Source organism: Pyxicephalus adspersus, chromosome 1 (assembly GCF_032062135.1).
Source record: "Pyxicephalus adspersus chromosome 1, UCB_Pads_2.0, whole genome shotgun sequence".
Lineage (NCBI taxonomy): Eukaryota > Metazoa > Chordata > Amphibia > Anura > Pyxicephalidae > Pyxicephalus > Pyxicephalus adspersus.
Window position 1 is genome coordinate 126487276 of NC_092858.1, and position 12994 is coordinate 126500269.

The following is a 12994-nucleotide window of genomic DNA, read 5'->3' on the forward strand; positions in this document are numbered from 1 at the left end:
TTTCCATTTATCATTACATGGCATGCTATATGTTCTCTCAAGTTGCTAGATATGACTATTTCTGTAAAATTGTATGCCTTTTCACGCTTTTATTTGCTTTTGCCATCTGTATACACTGTTTTGAGTTTTGTAATTTTCTGTTTTTATTGGTTGCTAATAAAAAATAAATAAAAAAAAAAAAAAAATGTAAATGTATTGTAAGCAATCATATATTGCAAATGCAGGATCAGTTCTAGGAGTAATGTCAGTCTAACACTGTAAATCATACTAACAAGGTCGGGAAACAAAGGGGTGACTTCATAAGTGGTATTTTACATCCTAATTATCTATACCAGTGTTTCTCAACCAGACTTCCTGTGAAACCCTTGGATTTATCCAGCGGTTGATAAAGCATCCTTGAGCAATGAGCCTACAGGTCAGTTTAACACCAATTATCATTTTTGGTATCTGTAGGGTAATGCATCTAGTATGGTAATCTGCGATGTAAGAGGCATTCTTCCCACTGACCACCAAGCTGCTATACATATACCAAATGTATTTTATCGCCCTCAAGTCAGCCAATTCTCCATTACTTGTGGAGTAACCCCCTCCTAGACAATGCAGCTCACAATGGGAATGTTTAAGCAGGACATGTAGTTCTGCCACTCCAAAGTGCGGTGAGCAACACTAGGTATGGCCACCTGCTGATTAGAAAGCTACAGAATTTGTGAACTAGCAGTGCTAACAGACCCCTCCAACATCTTCTCATATCAATTTAGTAGAAGCAGCCACAGCTTACATGAAGGACATCACTTCTACAAATTCAATAGCAGTGTAGCAGCATTGTCCCTCAACACAGGAAGCTGCAATTATTATAATTGGTATTATTAAACAGCATTTATATAGTGCCAACATATCAATATCAATTGATTACCCAGGCAGGATCAACCGGTGTTTGTTACTTGCTATATCACATATGTTTTTAATAGGAGGCCAAAGTTCTATTTCAACTAAACTATAGAAAAGCAAAGTTACATACAAGGTCGGGTTGTCTGGCAGGGATGTTTGGAACACAAGACCAGCTAAACAGATTTACAAATGCTTTGGCAAGTGTACGTATTTCAGCTGTGTATTCAACTGCTTGACTGGAGTGTATTCTAAAGTTTTAAAGGCACCAAATACACAATAAAAATGTAGACATATGCATATGTGTATCTCTGGAAGAAAATTACATGTTGGAAAAAAAAATTAAACATTTAGCCCTGCAGTGCAAAAAAACCCAACTCAAGCTTACAGATTTCCCAACCCTTGTAGAAGTCTGTATGAGTATTTAGGATGTATGTATGTGTATAGACTGATTAACCATATCAGTACTGATAATAAAAGTTACTTTTTATGTTTACATCACATGTACAGTGTGATGTAAACATTGCATTTGTGTGCAAAACATTGCAGCTCTACAGTTACTGGGCTTTGTGGTAAAAAGCACTTGCTTTTGTCCTTGGACCAATCATTTTCTCAATCTCATAATTTTAGCACAGTACTCAACAATGAATGTGATAATCTGATTTTTTTTTTTACTTGGATTGTACAATATTGACTCATAGGAAAAGTCTTGCGGAACAAGACTCAATGTTTAAAACAACCAATTAGATCCTGTCTTTCATGGTTCCAGTGCTAATTGAAAAGAATCAAATTCAAGCTCATTTGCCTCAAGCTCCTTTGTGCTTTGCCTTCAAAGCCCTCCACAGTTCTTATCCCACTTCTGATGTGGTAGAAAAATACTCCTCTAGCCACTCTCCTCACTCCTCCAATGACCTACTACTGACTTCCTCACTCATAACCTCCATACACTCACGTCTCCAAGACATTTCTAGGGCTGCCCAGGCTCCCTGAAATAGGACCATCCTATTCGGCTTGATCTTACCTTCTGCTAATTTAAAAGAGCACTCAAAACCCATCTTTTCAAACTTGCCTACCTATCTTTTTCTGTCTCTTAAACCCTCATTACTTCCCACTGCTACATATCTCCCCTCCTATTGTGTGATACTTCCCCCATCTCCTAGATTGTAAGCTCTTCAGGCAGGGTTCTCTCCTCCTCTTGTGTCACCGTCTGTCATTTGCAACCCCTATTTATCATACAGCGTTACGTAATATGTTGGCACTATATAAATATTGTAATATAATAATCTAGCTATATATAGATATGGGAGAATAGGGGAATAGTTTAATTGGTTGCTGTGGGTAACTGGAACACCCTGTCTTTTATACAAGCAGTTTCCAATATTTAGTTGTTTGGGGAAAAAATGTCCTTAACTGTACAAAACATTTAGCAGACTGACCCAACTTGCTTGGAATGTGACAAACAAAACTGGATTTATACAGTAATCCGATTTTATCTTCTGGTGCTGTACCATGTAACACAGAAGTTGAAATGAAAGCATTAAGCCTATCTTTATTTAGGTGGCAACGGAAAACAGAGAATTAATCAAACTTACTTTTCTTTTTTACTGCCAAGCCTGCGGGCAGTATATTGATCTCCGTAGTCGACAAGATGAAGATGACGAGAAAAGACATTTATTTTGTTGCCGACATATAAGTCTTCTTTACGTAAAGCTTCGTACTTAGTCCGCCTTAGAAAAACACGATGGTTCTTTACGTCATACTGTGGAGAGAGAAACAGAAGTGAAAATATACTCAAAATGGAGTAAAACTAATAAATGTTGACTTGTGTGCATTACTTATATTATCTTTTGTATTTGGGGCTTTATTAGAGCCATATGAAAGTCCTCTACTGAATTTCTTAAACATTGTAGGATGGGTGTTAAACTTTGTGTCTAAAATGTCAAGGCTAAAATGAGTGATAAAACCATAGACATAGTTCTTGCTATAAAAATACTGCTAGTTGTACATAAGATTGTATAGACAGTGACCTTTTATTAGAGCAGCTTTAACACACAAGTGCATTCACAATCCCAATGTTCAATGAGGGACACAGTGCTACCTATAATAAAGCTTTTGGGTTATGTTACCCCATTTACGAGGCTTTGAACACTAAGGTAAAACACGAAGCTCCTACCCTTCGGCAGCATAATATAGTGGGGTGTTAGCCGCTAGGAGGCTTGCCCCTTTTTAATGCTCAAATCCTCCCGAAGGTAGCAACAAAACCCAATGGTTATAGAATATTCAGTAATAGGTCCCTCAATTAACAAAAAACAAATAATATGTTCCTTTTAAATGTAAGCTTAAAGAGCATCCAAAAATACAGTAGCATATAAACAATGTTAAAATGATAATAGTTTCACACTGCTTATAATAATACAGCAAAAAGCTATAATAAGGTTCAATCATTTTTAGCAACTAATCAGATTTTATTTATTTGTTTAGTCATACCAGTAAACTAATATAGCTGATCCTTTGCAGTAATGGGAAAAATGTTTTCTGAATTACTAAGAGGCTAATATGTGAGTGAAAAAAAGAAATGTGTTGTTCATTTAAATTAATTCTACTTTCTTTCATTGTATTTTAGAGATGTCCTGGACATTGAAATTGAATTTGGAAATTGATTTTTGTACTATATTACTTAAAACTGACATTTATACCACATATATTTTACCTTTCTTGGTTATTCTTTTTTTACTTATGAACACGGTTATGAATTCTTTTCAATAAATAAAACTTTGCATACCTTAACCTCCTGGGCGGTTCATTTCTGTCCAGTTTTATACATCTAAAAGCAGTACCTTTTTCATGAAGATTTATTTTACAGTGTAATATAATAGTATGAGTATAATAAAGTTTAAAACACATAATTATGTCTAAATAATAAATTAAAAAATATATATTTTTTTTAATTTTTAAAATGAAAAATATATAAGTATATATTATAATCATACTATTATGTTATACTGTAAAATAAATGTTCATGAAAGACAATGTACTGCTTTTAGACATATAAATCCACTGTTTTGCATTTAATACAGTAATTTTGTATTGAATGCAATACAAATAGATTTGAATTTCCCGCCATGCTCCGAACAGAATGTCCAAACGCACCAACGTCACCAGGAACTCCCCGGTGACTCATCGAGTGCAGAGAACGCCAGCCGGAGGAAGAAAGAAGGCACGAAGGACGATGGAGGATGCCGGCGAATCAGGAAAGTCACGATTTACTATTGTTTTCTTTAGGTTTACCTACCCCGAGTGTGACTCTGGGTTACCGCTTCCAGCCTCTTTTTCTACCCCGAGTCACACTCGGGGTTACCGCTGGGGGGGTTAAAAGATTTGATGGCATCATTACCAGGTCACAGGTGTTTGGGTGCTAGTAGAGACCAATGGAATATTGTACATACATCACCGCACAGAGTTTTTGTCTTAGCAGTGACGGTGAAATTTTTTTTGACAAACAACACTTTGCATGTCAGGAACCTCCTGGTGATCTTTTGTTTATTTGGGTTTAGTCTGGTTTTAAGAGACTCAATCCTAATTAAAAACAATAGGCCAAGGCTGGGGAGGATATACTTTCATCTGTGAAGCTGGGTGATCCAGCAAACCTAGAAAGGATTCCTTCAAAGTAATTTGCTATTTGCTAGCAAAAGTTTTCAAGCCTGGATCACCCAACTTCACAGATAAAAATGTATCCTCTCCATCACCTCAATTCAAGACACTATGGTCATAGGGCTGTCATAATTTCTCGGCTTTGAGGGGAGCGGATCTGACCCTAACCATCCTCAGTAATCATGCACCTGTATAAGTAGATGACCTTCCAGCATTTCCCTTTTCTTAATTCTGCAGCCCACCCTCGGCCCCTCGCACCTGACGTTAAACCGTGGGCTACACATGATACCCCTTCACCCCTTTCAAGGTTAAAGAGAGCTGTGATTTGGCTCTCGCGGGTTATTGTTTACTTGATCCTATGACAGTAATGTTCAACTGAATTATCAGTTTTGTAACCAATTTTTGGCATTACTTCCTTTCCCTATCCCCCCCTATTTTTCTCCCATACCCCCTCCATTCCCCTCCCATGCTCCATATTGTAATAGTATTTGGTTTGAAAAGTTGCCACTTGTGTTATTCTGTTCATATGTAAATACATGGATAAGTCCCTTGTGCATGGATATGCGTTATTATAATGTAAAAACTTAATAAAAATGATTGAAACAAAAATGTATCCTCTACAGCATTGGAGAACTTTATTAAATCAGGCCCAACGTGCCAGCTCTTGGGAGGAGTTATACAAATATCAAAATGCCCTTATGGGTGGCTGCCATTTTGAAGAGGGAACATTCCTACACAGCCAACCCTAAGTAACTTCCACATGTGATGCTGAGCTTCCATAACTGAAATACAATAAACTTAAGTAGCACGCCAGGGCTAAGGTGGAAATGACTAGATGGTTCTGAAGCTGAAGAACCTATAGCAAAAAAAAAGGTGTGCAATCTATCTGTTTTGTTAGAGTTTCCTGGATATGGAAGAAGACAGCCAGTTTCAGATAGACAGGGCACATGTTCCCTTGTCTACAAGTATCAGCAGACATCCATTTACATTCTTGGTCAATTCATGCAGATCTTTGATACTCTATAATAATATATTATTTATAGGGTTACAAACAATAAGCAAGGCATCAATGGTATGGTAACATTGCATACAATATTGCAGTAGTCTGGCAATCTAGCCCAAACATATGGTACACAATGAGGTTAAGTGCCCTCTAGGTTTATTCTGCACTATAAATAAAGAAGAATTTAGCTTTAGCTGAAAAACCACATTGTTTGACATGCTGTCCAGACAAAACCATATTCAGAATAGCTGCATTTACACATTTTATTCCTATCAATCAATGTGGTATTTAAATAAGTAAATAAATACTAGTTTCTGAATCTGTTATAATAACTCCCTGTAATGTTCTGCACAACAATGAGCCATCAGTCTCAACTGTTAGGCTGCGTACACGTCAGATGATTCTCGTCCGATAATCGCCTCAGGGCTGATATCAGATGAGAATCTGGCATGTGTACAGCGCTTGACGTTCATGGATCATTCCTGGCGGATTCCCAAACGATTGTAATAAAAGTGAAGGGGAGAGAGCGCGGCGGGGTGCCACTCCGTCGTTCTTCCCCTCTCCTCTCTATAGGGCAGAACGGCGCTGTTCATGCATCGTTCAGTCGTTTGTGAATAGAAAGGATTGTGAAAGATCCCTTCCAATGACAATTACTGCTCTTGTGTAAGCAGCCTTACTGTATGTAAAGAGGCGTCAGATCTTGCAGACCAGGGGCAATGTTAGTGTCAGGCGCCCAGAGCTTTTGCTCAGTATATATCATGATAAATCCTGGGTCAAAACAGTGCTGTGGTCCTTGTGTTGCTTGTCACGCCTAGCCCAGACAACCAAGAAGATAGACAAATAATATTGCTGAAATTCAGTCTGGAAAATTGTACATTCCCTGGTTTTTACCCTTACGATTCACTCAACAGTACACTGATAAAATATTTTTTAAAAACCTGTTTTAATTACTTACCTTATTTTAGGCCTAGGGACATCATTACTTATTGCAAGAGGGTGCCTTATATAGACTGCCCTAAGTAACTCTCACGTGTGATACTGACTCTTCATGATATAAAAAAATGAAATACAATAAACAGAACTTACAGAGCAGGGACAGATAGACTGGGAAAGAAAGCTAGTTGTCTATCACAAGGAAATGAGATGGGCCTCATCTGACATAATGCAGCACCTTGGAAGCTGACTGTGTGCAGTGAAATCAAGTTAAGTGATTTTAATACAGGAAACAACTGTGCAAAACAGACAGCAAGGCTAGCGGAGCTTTAAATCAAAGAACCTTAGCCAAAATGTAAAAAAACTGAAGAGGATACACTTTCATCAGTGAAGCTGGGTGATCCAGCAAGCCTGGAATGGATCTGGTCCAGGATTCAAAACATTTGCTAGCAAATGACTTTCAAGAAATCCATTCCAGGTTTGTTGGATCACCCAGCTTCACTGATGAAAGTGTATCCTCTCCAGCCTTGTAGAGCTTTAATACATCAGGTCCATAGAATCCTGCAGACAAGCAAAGAAAGAGAGTAGAATGTGGATGAAATTCTCAAAACCTCCTATTTCTACAGTGGTATATATTTCACACCAGTACAAACTTACCATTTCAACGGATGCATCTTTAGGATAGTAAAGGAGCTGATAACGCCTTTGAAGGGCAGCATTTGGATCATACCATTCAGCAATGAACACGTATCTATCGTCTTCATTCTGTAAAAATCAAATAAAAATGTATTATTTTACATTAATCAATTCAAAAAATCATAGTGACACATGGTTAAAGGACACATGACAAAAAGTTCAAGTTAACTGACAAAGTTGATGACTTATGATGATTGTCTCGACAAGCACCACAAAATATTAACCAACATTTAGCAACTTTTCCCAGTGCTGCCATTGCATTGGCATTTTTAACTGTATCATTCTACCTGGGATAGTTCACAGTAAGGTCTCAAACACAATGAACCTGTTAATCAAAGCTCTCCAAGACTGGAGAAGATAGATTATCATGAGAGAATCTCGATGAGCCAACAAACCTGGAATGGATTCCAGGATTGAAAATAATTGCCTACTAACAGCAATTTTAAAGAAAACCATTCAAGGTTTGCTGGGTCATCCAGGTTCTCCCATGTTAGTTTATCAAATTGTGGAGAGCTTTATTAAATCAGACTCACACACATATCTACTTTAAAATAATCTACTGTAATCCAAGGATAAAGCAACTGTTTTCATGTATTCTCTTACAGTAGAAACAGGTTTCCTATTAAATGTTGCTTCATTTTATGATTCCTCTGCCTTAAGGCTGACAAACCCTGTGCATATTATTGGAAAAAAATGTACCAAAAACATTAAATCTACTGAAATTCTATTAAAAACTAGAACATTTCTGATATATCAAACATTATTATCATATGCCCTGTTTTGCACTGCTTCCTACCCCTCTTCGACACCACTTTGACAGGCTAATGTAAATCAGTGACGGTGACTTTCTGACAACCAGGAGCTAATGAAAGAGAGAGAATTTATAATAAAACAGTTGTGCAAAATGCTCCCATTGACTTCTGGTTGTTCTAAGTGTATTCAGCTGATTTTCATAAACCTGTGCGAGCAGGTGGAAGCAAAGCCGAGTGGTGCTCAATCAGGCAGGTAGGTGGGTGCATAGAGGTTTTGCCAGGTTAACAATCAGCGTCCAAGATACCTAGTCAATCAGTGTATGGTCACTTTTAGTATCTACCCCCTTTATATTCCCCTTTTAAACTGATGTGCTTTAAAGCCTTTTTCCAAAAGGTAAAATTTTAGATAATTTTTTATAGAGTATATGAAATGCAAGAATGAGCAGTACCAGTAATAGGAAAATATTAATAGCATTTTTTTTTTTGCACAAATAAAAGAAATAAAATACTACATGTAACACTAAAAATAATATCTTATTTTTTAAAAGGATAATAATAAATATAAAAGGTTCCAGTCTAATGTCCTATTTAAGCCATTATGTGGTTTGTATATGTAGCCATAAACAGACGATTATTGGCAGACTAAAAAAGGACCATTTTCTTTTACTACATATAGATTTCTCAATCCCCCTAAGGCTACATACACAAGTTGGATGACTCTCGTCCGATATCAGCCCTGAGGCGATCATCAGATGAGAATCATCCAACGAGAATCTGGCCTGTGTACAGGGCTCCTCATTCGCGGATCTGTCCTGACGGATCCATGAACGCTGTACAATCATTATAAAATTGAAGGAAAGAGAGCACAGAGGGGTGCCGTTCCGTCGTTCTCCTCCCTTTCTTCTCCATAGAGCAGAATGGTGCTGTATGTACATTGCTTGTTCATGCATCATTCAGTCTTTTGTCCTTGGAAAGGATCATGAAAGATCCTTTCCAACGACAATTATTAAACGTGTGTATGCAGCCTTACATAGTGTAACTCTCATAACACGATATGTATTCAAGCATTTTAGGCACATGACTGTAAATAAGAAACTGCGTCTGCATTCCCAGCCACCATCATCAGTCAACCCAAGATCGCATAATTTGAACCTTATCGTTCAACAAACTGTTTAAACAGTGATAGCACCAATATCTTGCCCATGGTCAAACTTATCCCTATAGTAAATGAGTTTGAAATAAAAAAAATTACAAGTAAATAAATGTCTTTGCCATTATCTGAAAGCATATTTGTTTTAGATCTTTGTCTATCAGAACCCAAATATTTGCCCTATAGGTGAAAGCTAAAATACTTTACATTTTTGGCATGAAACGTAATCCAAGTGGGTAAATTAAACATGTTTTTTTATGACAACCTGCTGATGACGCATTATGGTAGCATACAGACTCACATCAGTGGAGTATTACATACCCTGCATTAATTCGAATACTTTTTTTTATCTTTGTTGACTTTCCAAGAGGAAATAGATAGTAAATGCAGAATTATGGTCAAATTCCAAAATCACATACAAGCAAGTCAAAGTAAACAATTACAGCAGCATATCTTGTTTTTAAAAGTCCCCCTTGCAAAGTTTATCTAATCTTGAATGCTTCATTTTAAGCATTACAGGTGCAGCTACCTACTTTTTAGCACACAAAAAAACAGGATTAACTATATATGTGAAATAGGCTTTAAAGAGAATCCGTTAAAAAGAATAGCATATGAGACGGCTCAGATAAAATCGGCTGTACTAGTTCTCAGGGCAGTAAAGATTCAAATTTTAATTCCTTAGGCACTGGTATTTGTCTTTTTATGACATTTCAGTAATATTTCTTTTCTAAAGTCTCATTATGGTAACACTTTCCTTATTACAGTCCTCAAAAAAAAAAAAAAAGGTAAAGAACAAGTGTGTTACTAGCAGGATCTCCAAAAAAAACTAAGGCAACCATGTCATGTCATTGACACGGTCTAAGGTCAACTTTTAAGGGGAAGTCAGTTAACCTAACTGCACTTTATTGGGCTAAAGGGGGAAACCGGGTGAAGCACGCAAACATGGGAAGAACATACAAACTCCTTGTAGATGGTTTCCTGGCTACCCTAGTGCTGTAAAGCAGTGGTTGCCAACCTCACAGACCACTAAATCCATGGAATCCAGACCGCACATGCGTGGGGAGCCATGTGTTTCCCCAGAGTGACTTCATGATGCCAGAACCTGCCCACTCTCCCATCACAGACTCAGATCTGCTTGCTAAACATCCTGAGGGGACAGTAGCGCAGGGCTGTGGAGGACATGATCAGGGGAAGGAACCCGCTGGGGGGCACACCGGCAAGAGCCACAGACCACCAAATGTTTCTCACCGGTTGGCGACCGCTGCTGTAAAAAATGCTAACCACTGAGCCATACATGCTGCTTTGTTTTAGATTTTAATAATGCATTTCCGGAACCTGCTTTTAATAAAAGAGCCTGCTTTTATTACCCTGATTCTTCTCTGAGCATTTTCACCAAGAGAATAAATAGAGCACAAAAGAAGTGAAAAAAAAAAATATTCTTTTAGGTCACTCTACATGGTAATGTAGCAAATCAAGTGGTAGCCCTATAAGAAAACATAGGACTAGCTTTACGCTTGGCCCATGAGATACAGGTCGATAGGATGACAAGGAAATAGAAAGAAGTCACTGATGTTACATTTTAGATCAGTTCACTGAACCTGAAGACAAACTGACAAACTTCCATTTATATAGCTGTGGTCCTCTGGAAATGATTACTAGATGTTGCTGTGATGCAAAGAGGTACCAGATTAGAATAAAGTCCAGAGAAAGGTAAATGTTATTTAAAGGCAAACGTCAGCAGTCTGGTGAGAGTTATGTGAAGTCAGGACGCATGCTGCTCCTCAGTTGGTCTTGGATCAGTTCACAGCAAAGAGTAAAAAATCTAAATAGTAAGTAGACTTGGTTCAGTGCTTCTAAAATAATCCCAAGACAAGATGGCTGACAAATCACGTAAACAGTCACAGGGAAACTGAGAAATCTAAAAATGAGTCCAATTTCAGCAAAACAGGAGTATTCAACATAGCAAGACATATATAATAATAAATACATTACGGCCAAGATTACCTGGAGATTGCCCCATCCTTGGAACAAGAAGAGATCCAAAATCGAATGACAGCTTATGGACTCTTTATGCAAAAAAAATGCTCCTTGTTACCTTGACACAATCTAATTGCTTTTTTATTATTATTTATTCTTACTACTTTTTCTTCTTTCTCATTTGCTGTTCAGGTGATGGGTGTCAGACATAAACAAGGGTAGAATAATCTTGTTCATGAGATGTGGACACATGCGGACAACATTTAAAACTTTACCAAAGTTCTAACTTCCCTAATCTCTACAAAATTTTAAAAAATGGTTTGGACTGGAGTTGGATAAACAAAAGAGCTGATATCCTTTTAAAAATACAAGTTGCCTGGTTGTTATGCTTAACCTCAGGATTCAATACTTCCTGCTTCACTCATTTGGAATTAGTTTGCATATAATAAAAATCAGAATAAAGTCAAAGGTTTTTCTTGGAATTAAGGTCCTAACAGAAATAGGATTTTTTTCAGATCTGTCACAAATAGCAATTCAGGGCAACTATATAATGTCTATGGTTAACATCAATATATTGGCTCTGATTTAATAAAGCTCTTCAATGCTGGAGAAAATACACCTTCATCAGTGAAGCTGGGAGATCCAGCAAACCTAGAAAGGATTTCTTCAAAGTAATTTGCTATTTGTTAGCAAATGTTTTAAATCCTGGACCAGATCCATTCTAGGTTTGCTGGATCACCCAGGTTCACTGATAAAAGTGTATTCTCTCTACCTTTGGAGAGCTTTTGTAAGGCCAGTTAGGTGCAAGGAAACAATGTTAAAATTATTGCCCATAGAAACCAATCTAAATTGAACAATCACTTTCAATATTGAAATATCAATATTCTATTAGCAATAATCAGTTCAGTTCCTGCAAACATAACCTCCATTTGTTCTTTGCGCCACTTTTCTAGAACATCTGTTGAAATAAGCTATAATAAAGAATTCATGGAAAGAAAAGAAATAACATGGAAAATGCAACACATGGCTGAGAAGGAATGTTAAATCTTAACTGCAAAGTTAAAGAAGTATATTCTGAAAACTACTCTTCACAGCTAATCAGCTAGTAACCTTCAACCGGTTGATACCAGGGAGTGTCAGAAATAAGTAGCTCACATGAATGTTCCAAAGTGCATATTCATTTTCTACTTACTTGTAAGAACATAATGAACTTGAACATTTATTGCCCTCACTAGTAAGAGTATATAAAAAGCAGCATCAAGTAACTCAGAAAGAAAAAGTACACAGTAGTAAAAGATGTTAAATCAGGTATATTTTAGCTTTGTACCTTTCCATTTAAAAAAATGTCCAAGATTGAAGATAGATTTAGTGTAGAAGAATGTATTGTTAAATATTAACATTTGCCTGCTAGCACTTGGGTCAGAGCAGAAATAGGGGTAATTTTCTTGTACTAGTCACTTGACTTGCCTATTGTTATATAATTCTTACACATGTATCCTTAGAGAAAATTGAGCAGAGGCAAATGTATGCTTGGCAACTTGGAGCAAAGTGTAGAATGTAAGCTTTATACCCTCTGTGTTCCTGACCTTCCTAACTGGAAATTTTTCAATGTACCTTAGTCCTCCTATCAGGCGTCAAGCCTTTAGAAATCTACAAAAGCTCAAAAGTGACTTTAACGTGAAAAGAACAAGAGTGCTGCTATTGCTGGTTTTGTTTTATTTCAATACTTTTAAATCAAAAACCCAGAACAACAGTGTGGTAAATGGCAGAAGAGTCAGAATTCCTTATTTCTTCATTTGCTCCAGACCGGGGTCTCTAGGGACAATGAAGCCAAGGAATAAGCATGACAGGATAAAAATATACTCAAAGAGGAGCTTCTTTAAATTGAATACATTGAACATGAAAAGTCAGCTAAGACTATGGCATATAAAATATGAAAGCAAAAGC

At 37.1% G+C, this 12994-nt stretch overlaps 1 protein-coding gene across 1 annotated transcript in view; it reads right to left on the minus strand.

Moving 5' to 3' along the window:
* Positions 1-12994, minus strand: part of NME7 (NME/NM23 family member 7) — a gene marked incomplete in the record, with an annotated part of 94873 nt that overhangs the window by 60304 nt on the left and 21575 nt on the right. The window contains 2 exon segments of the mRNA XM_072426681.1: positions 2478-2644; positions 7130-7237. Coding sequence (XP_072282782.1) covers positions 2478-2644; positions 7130-7237 — 275 coding nt within the window.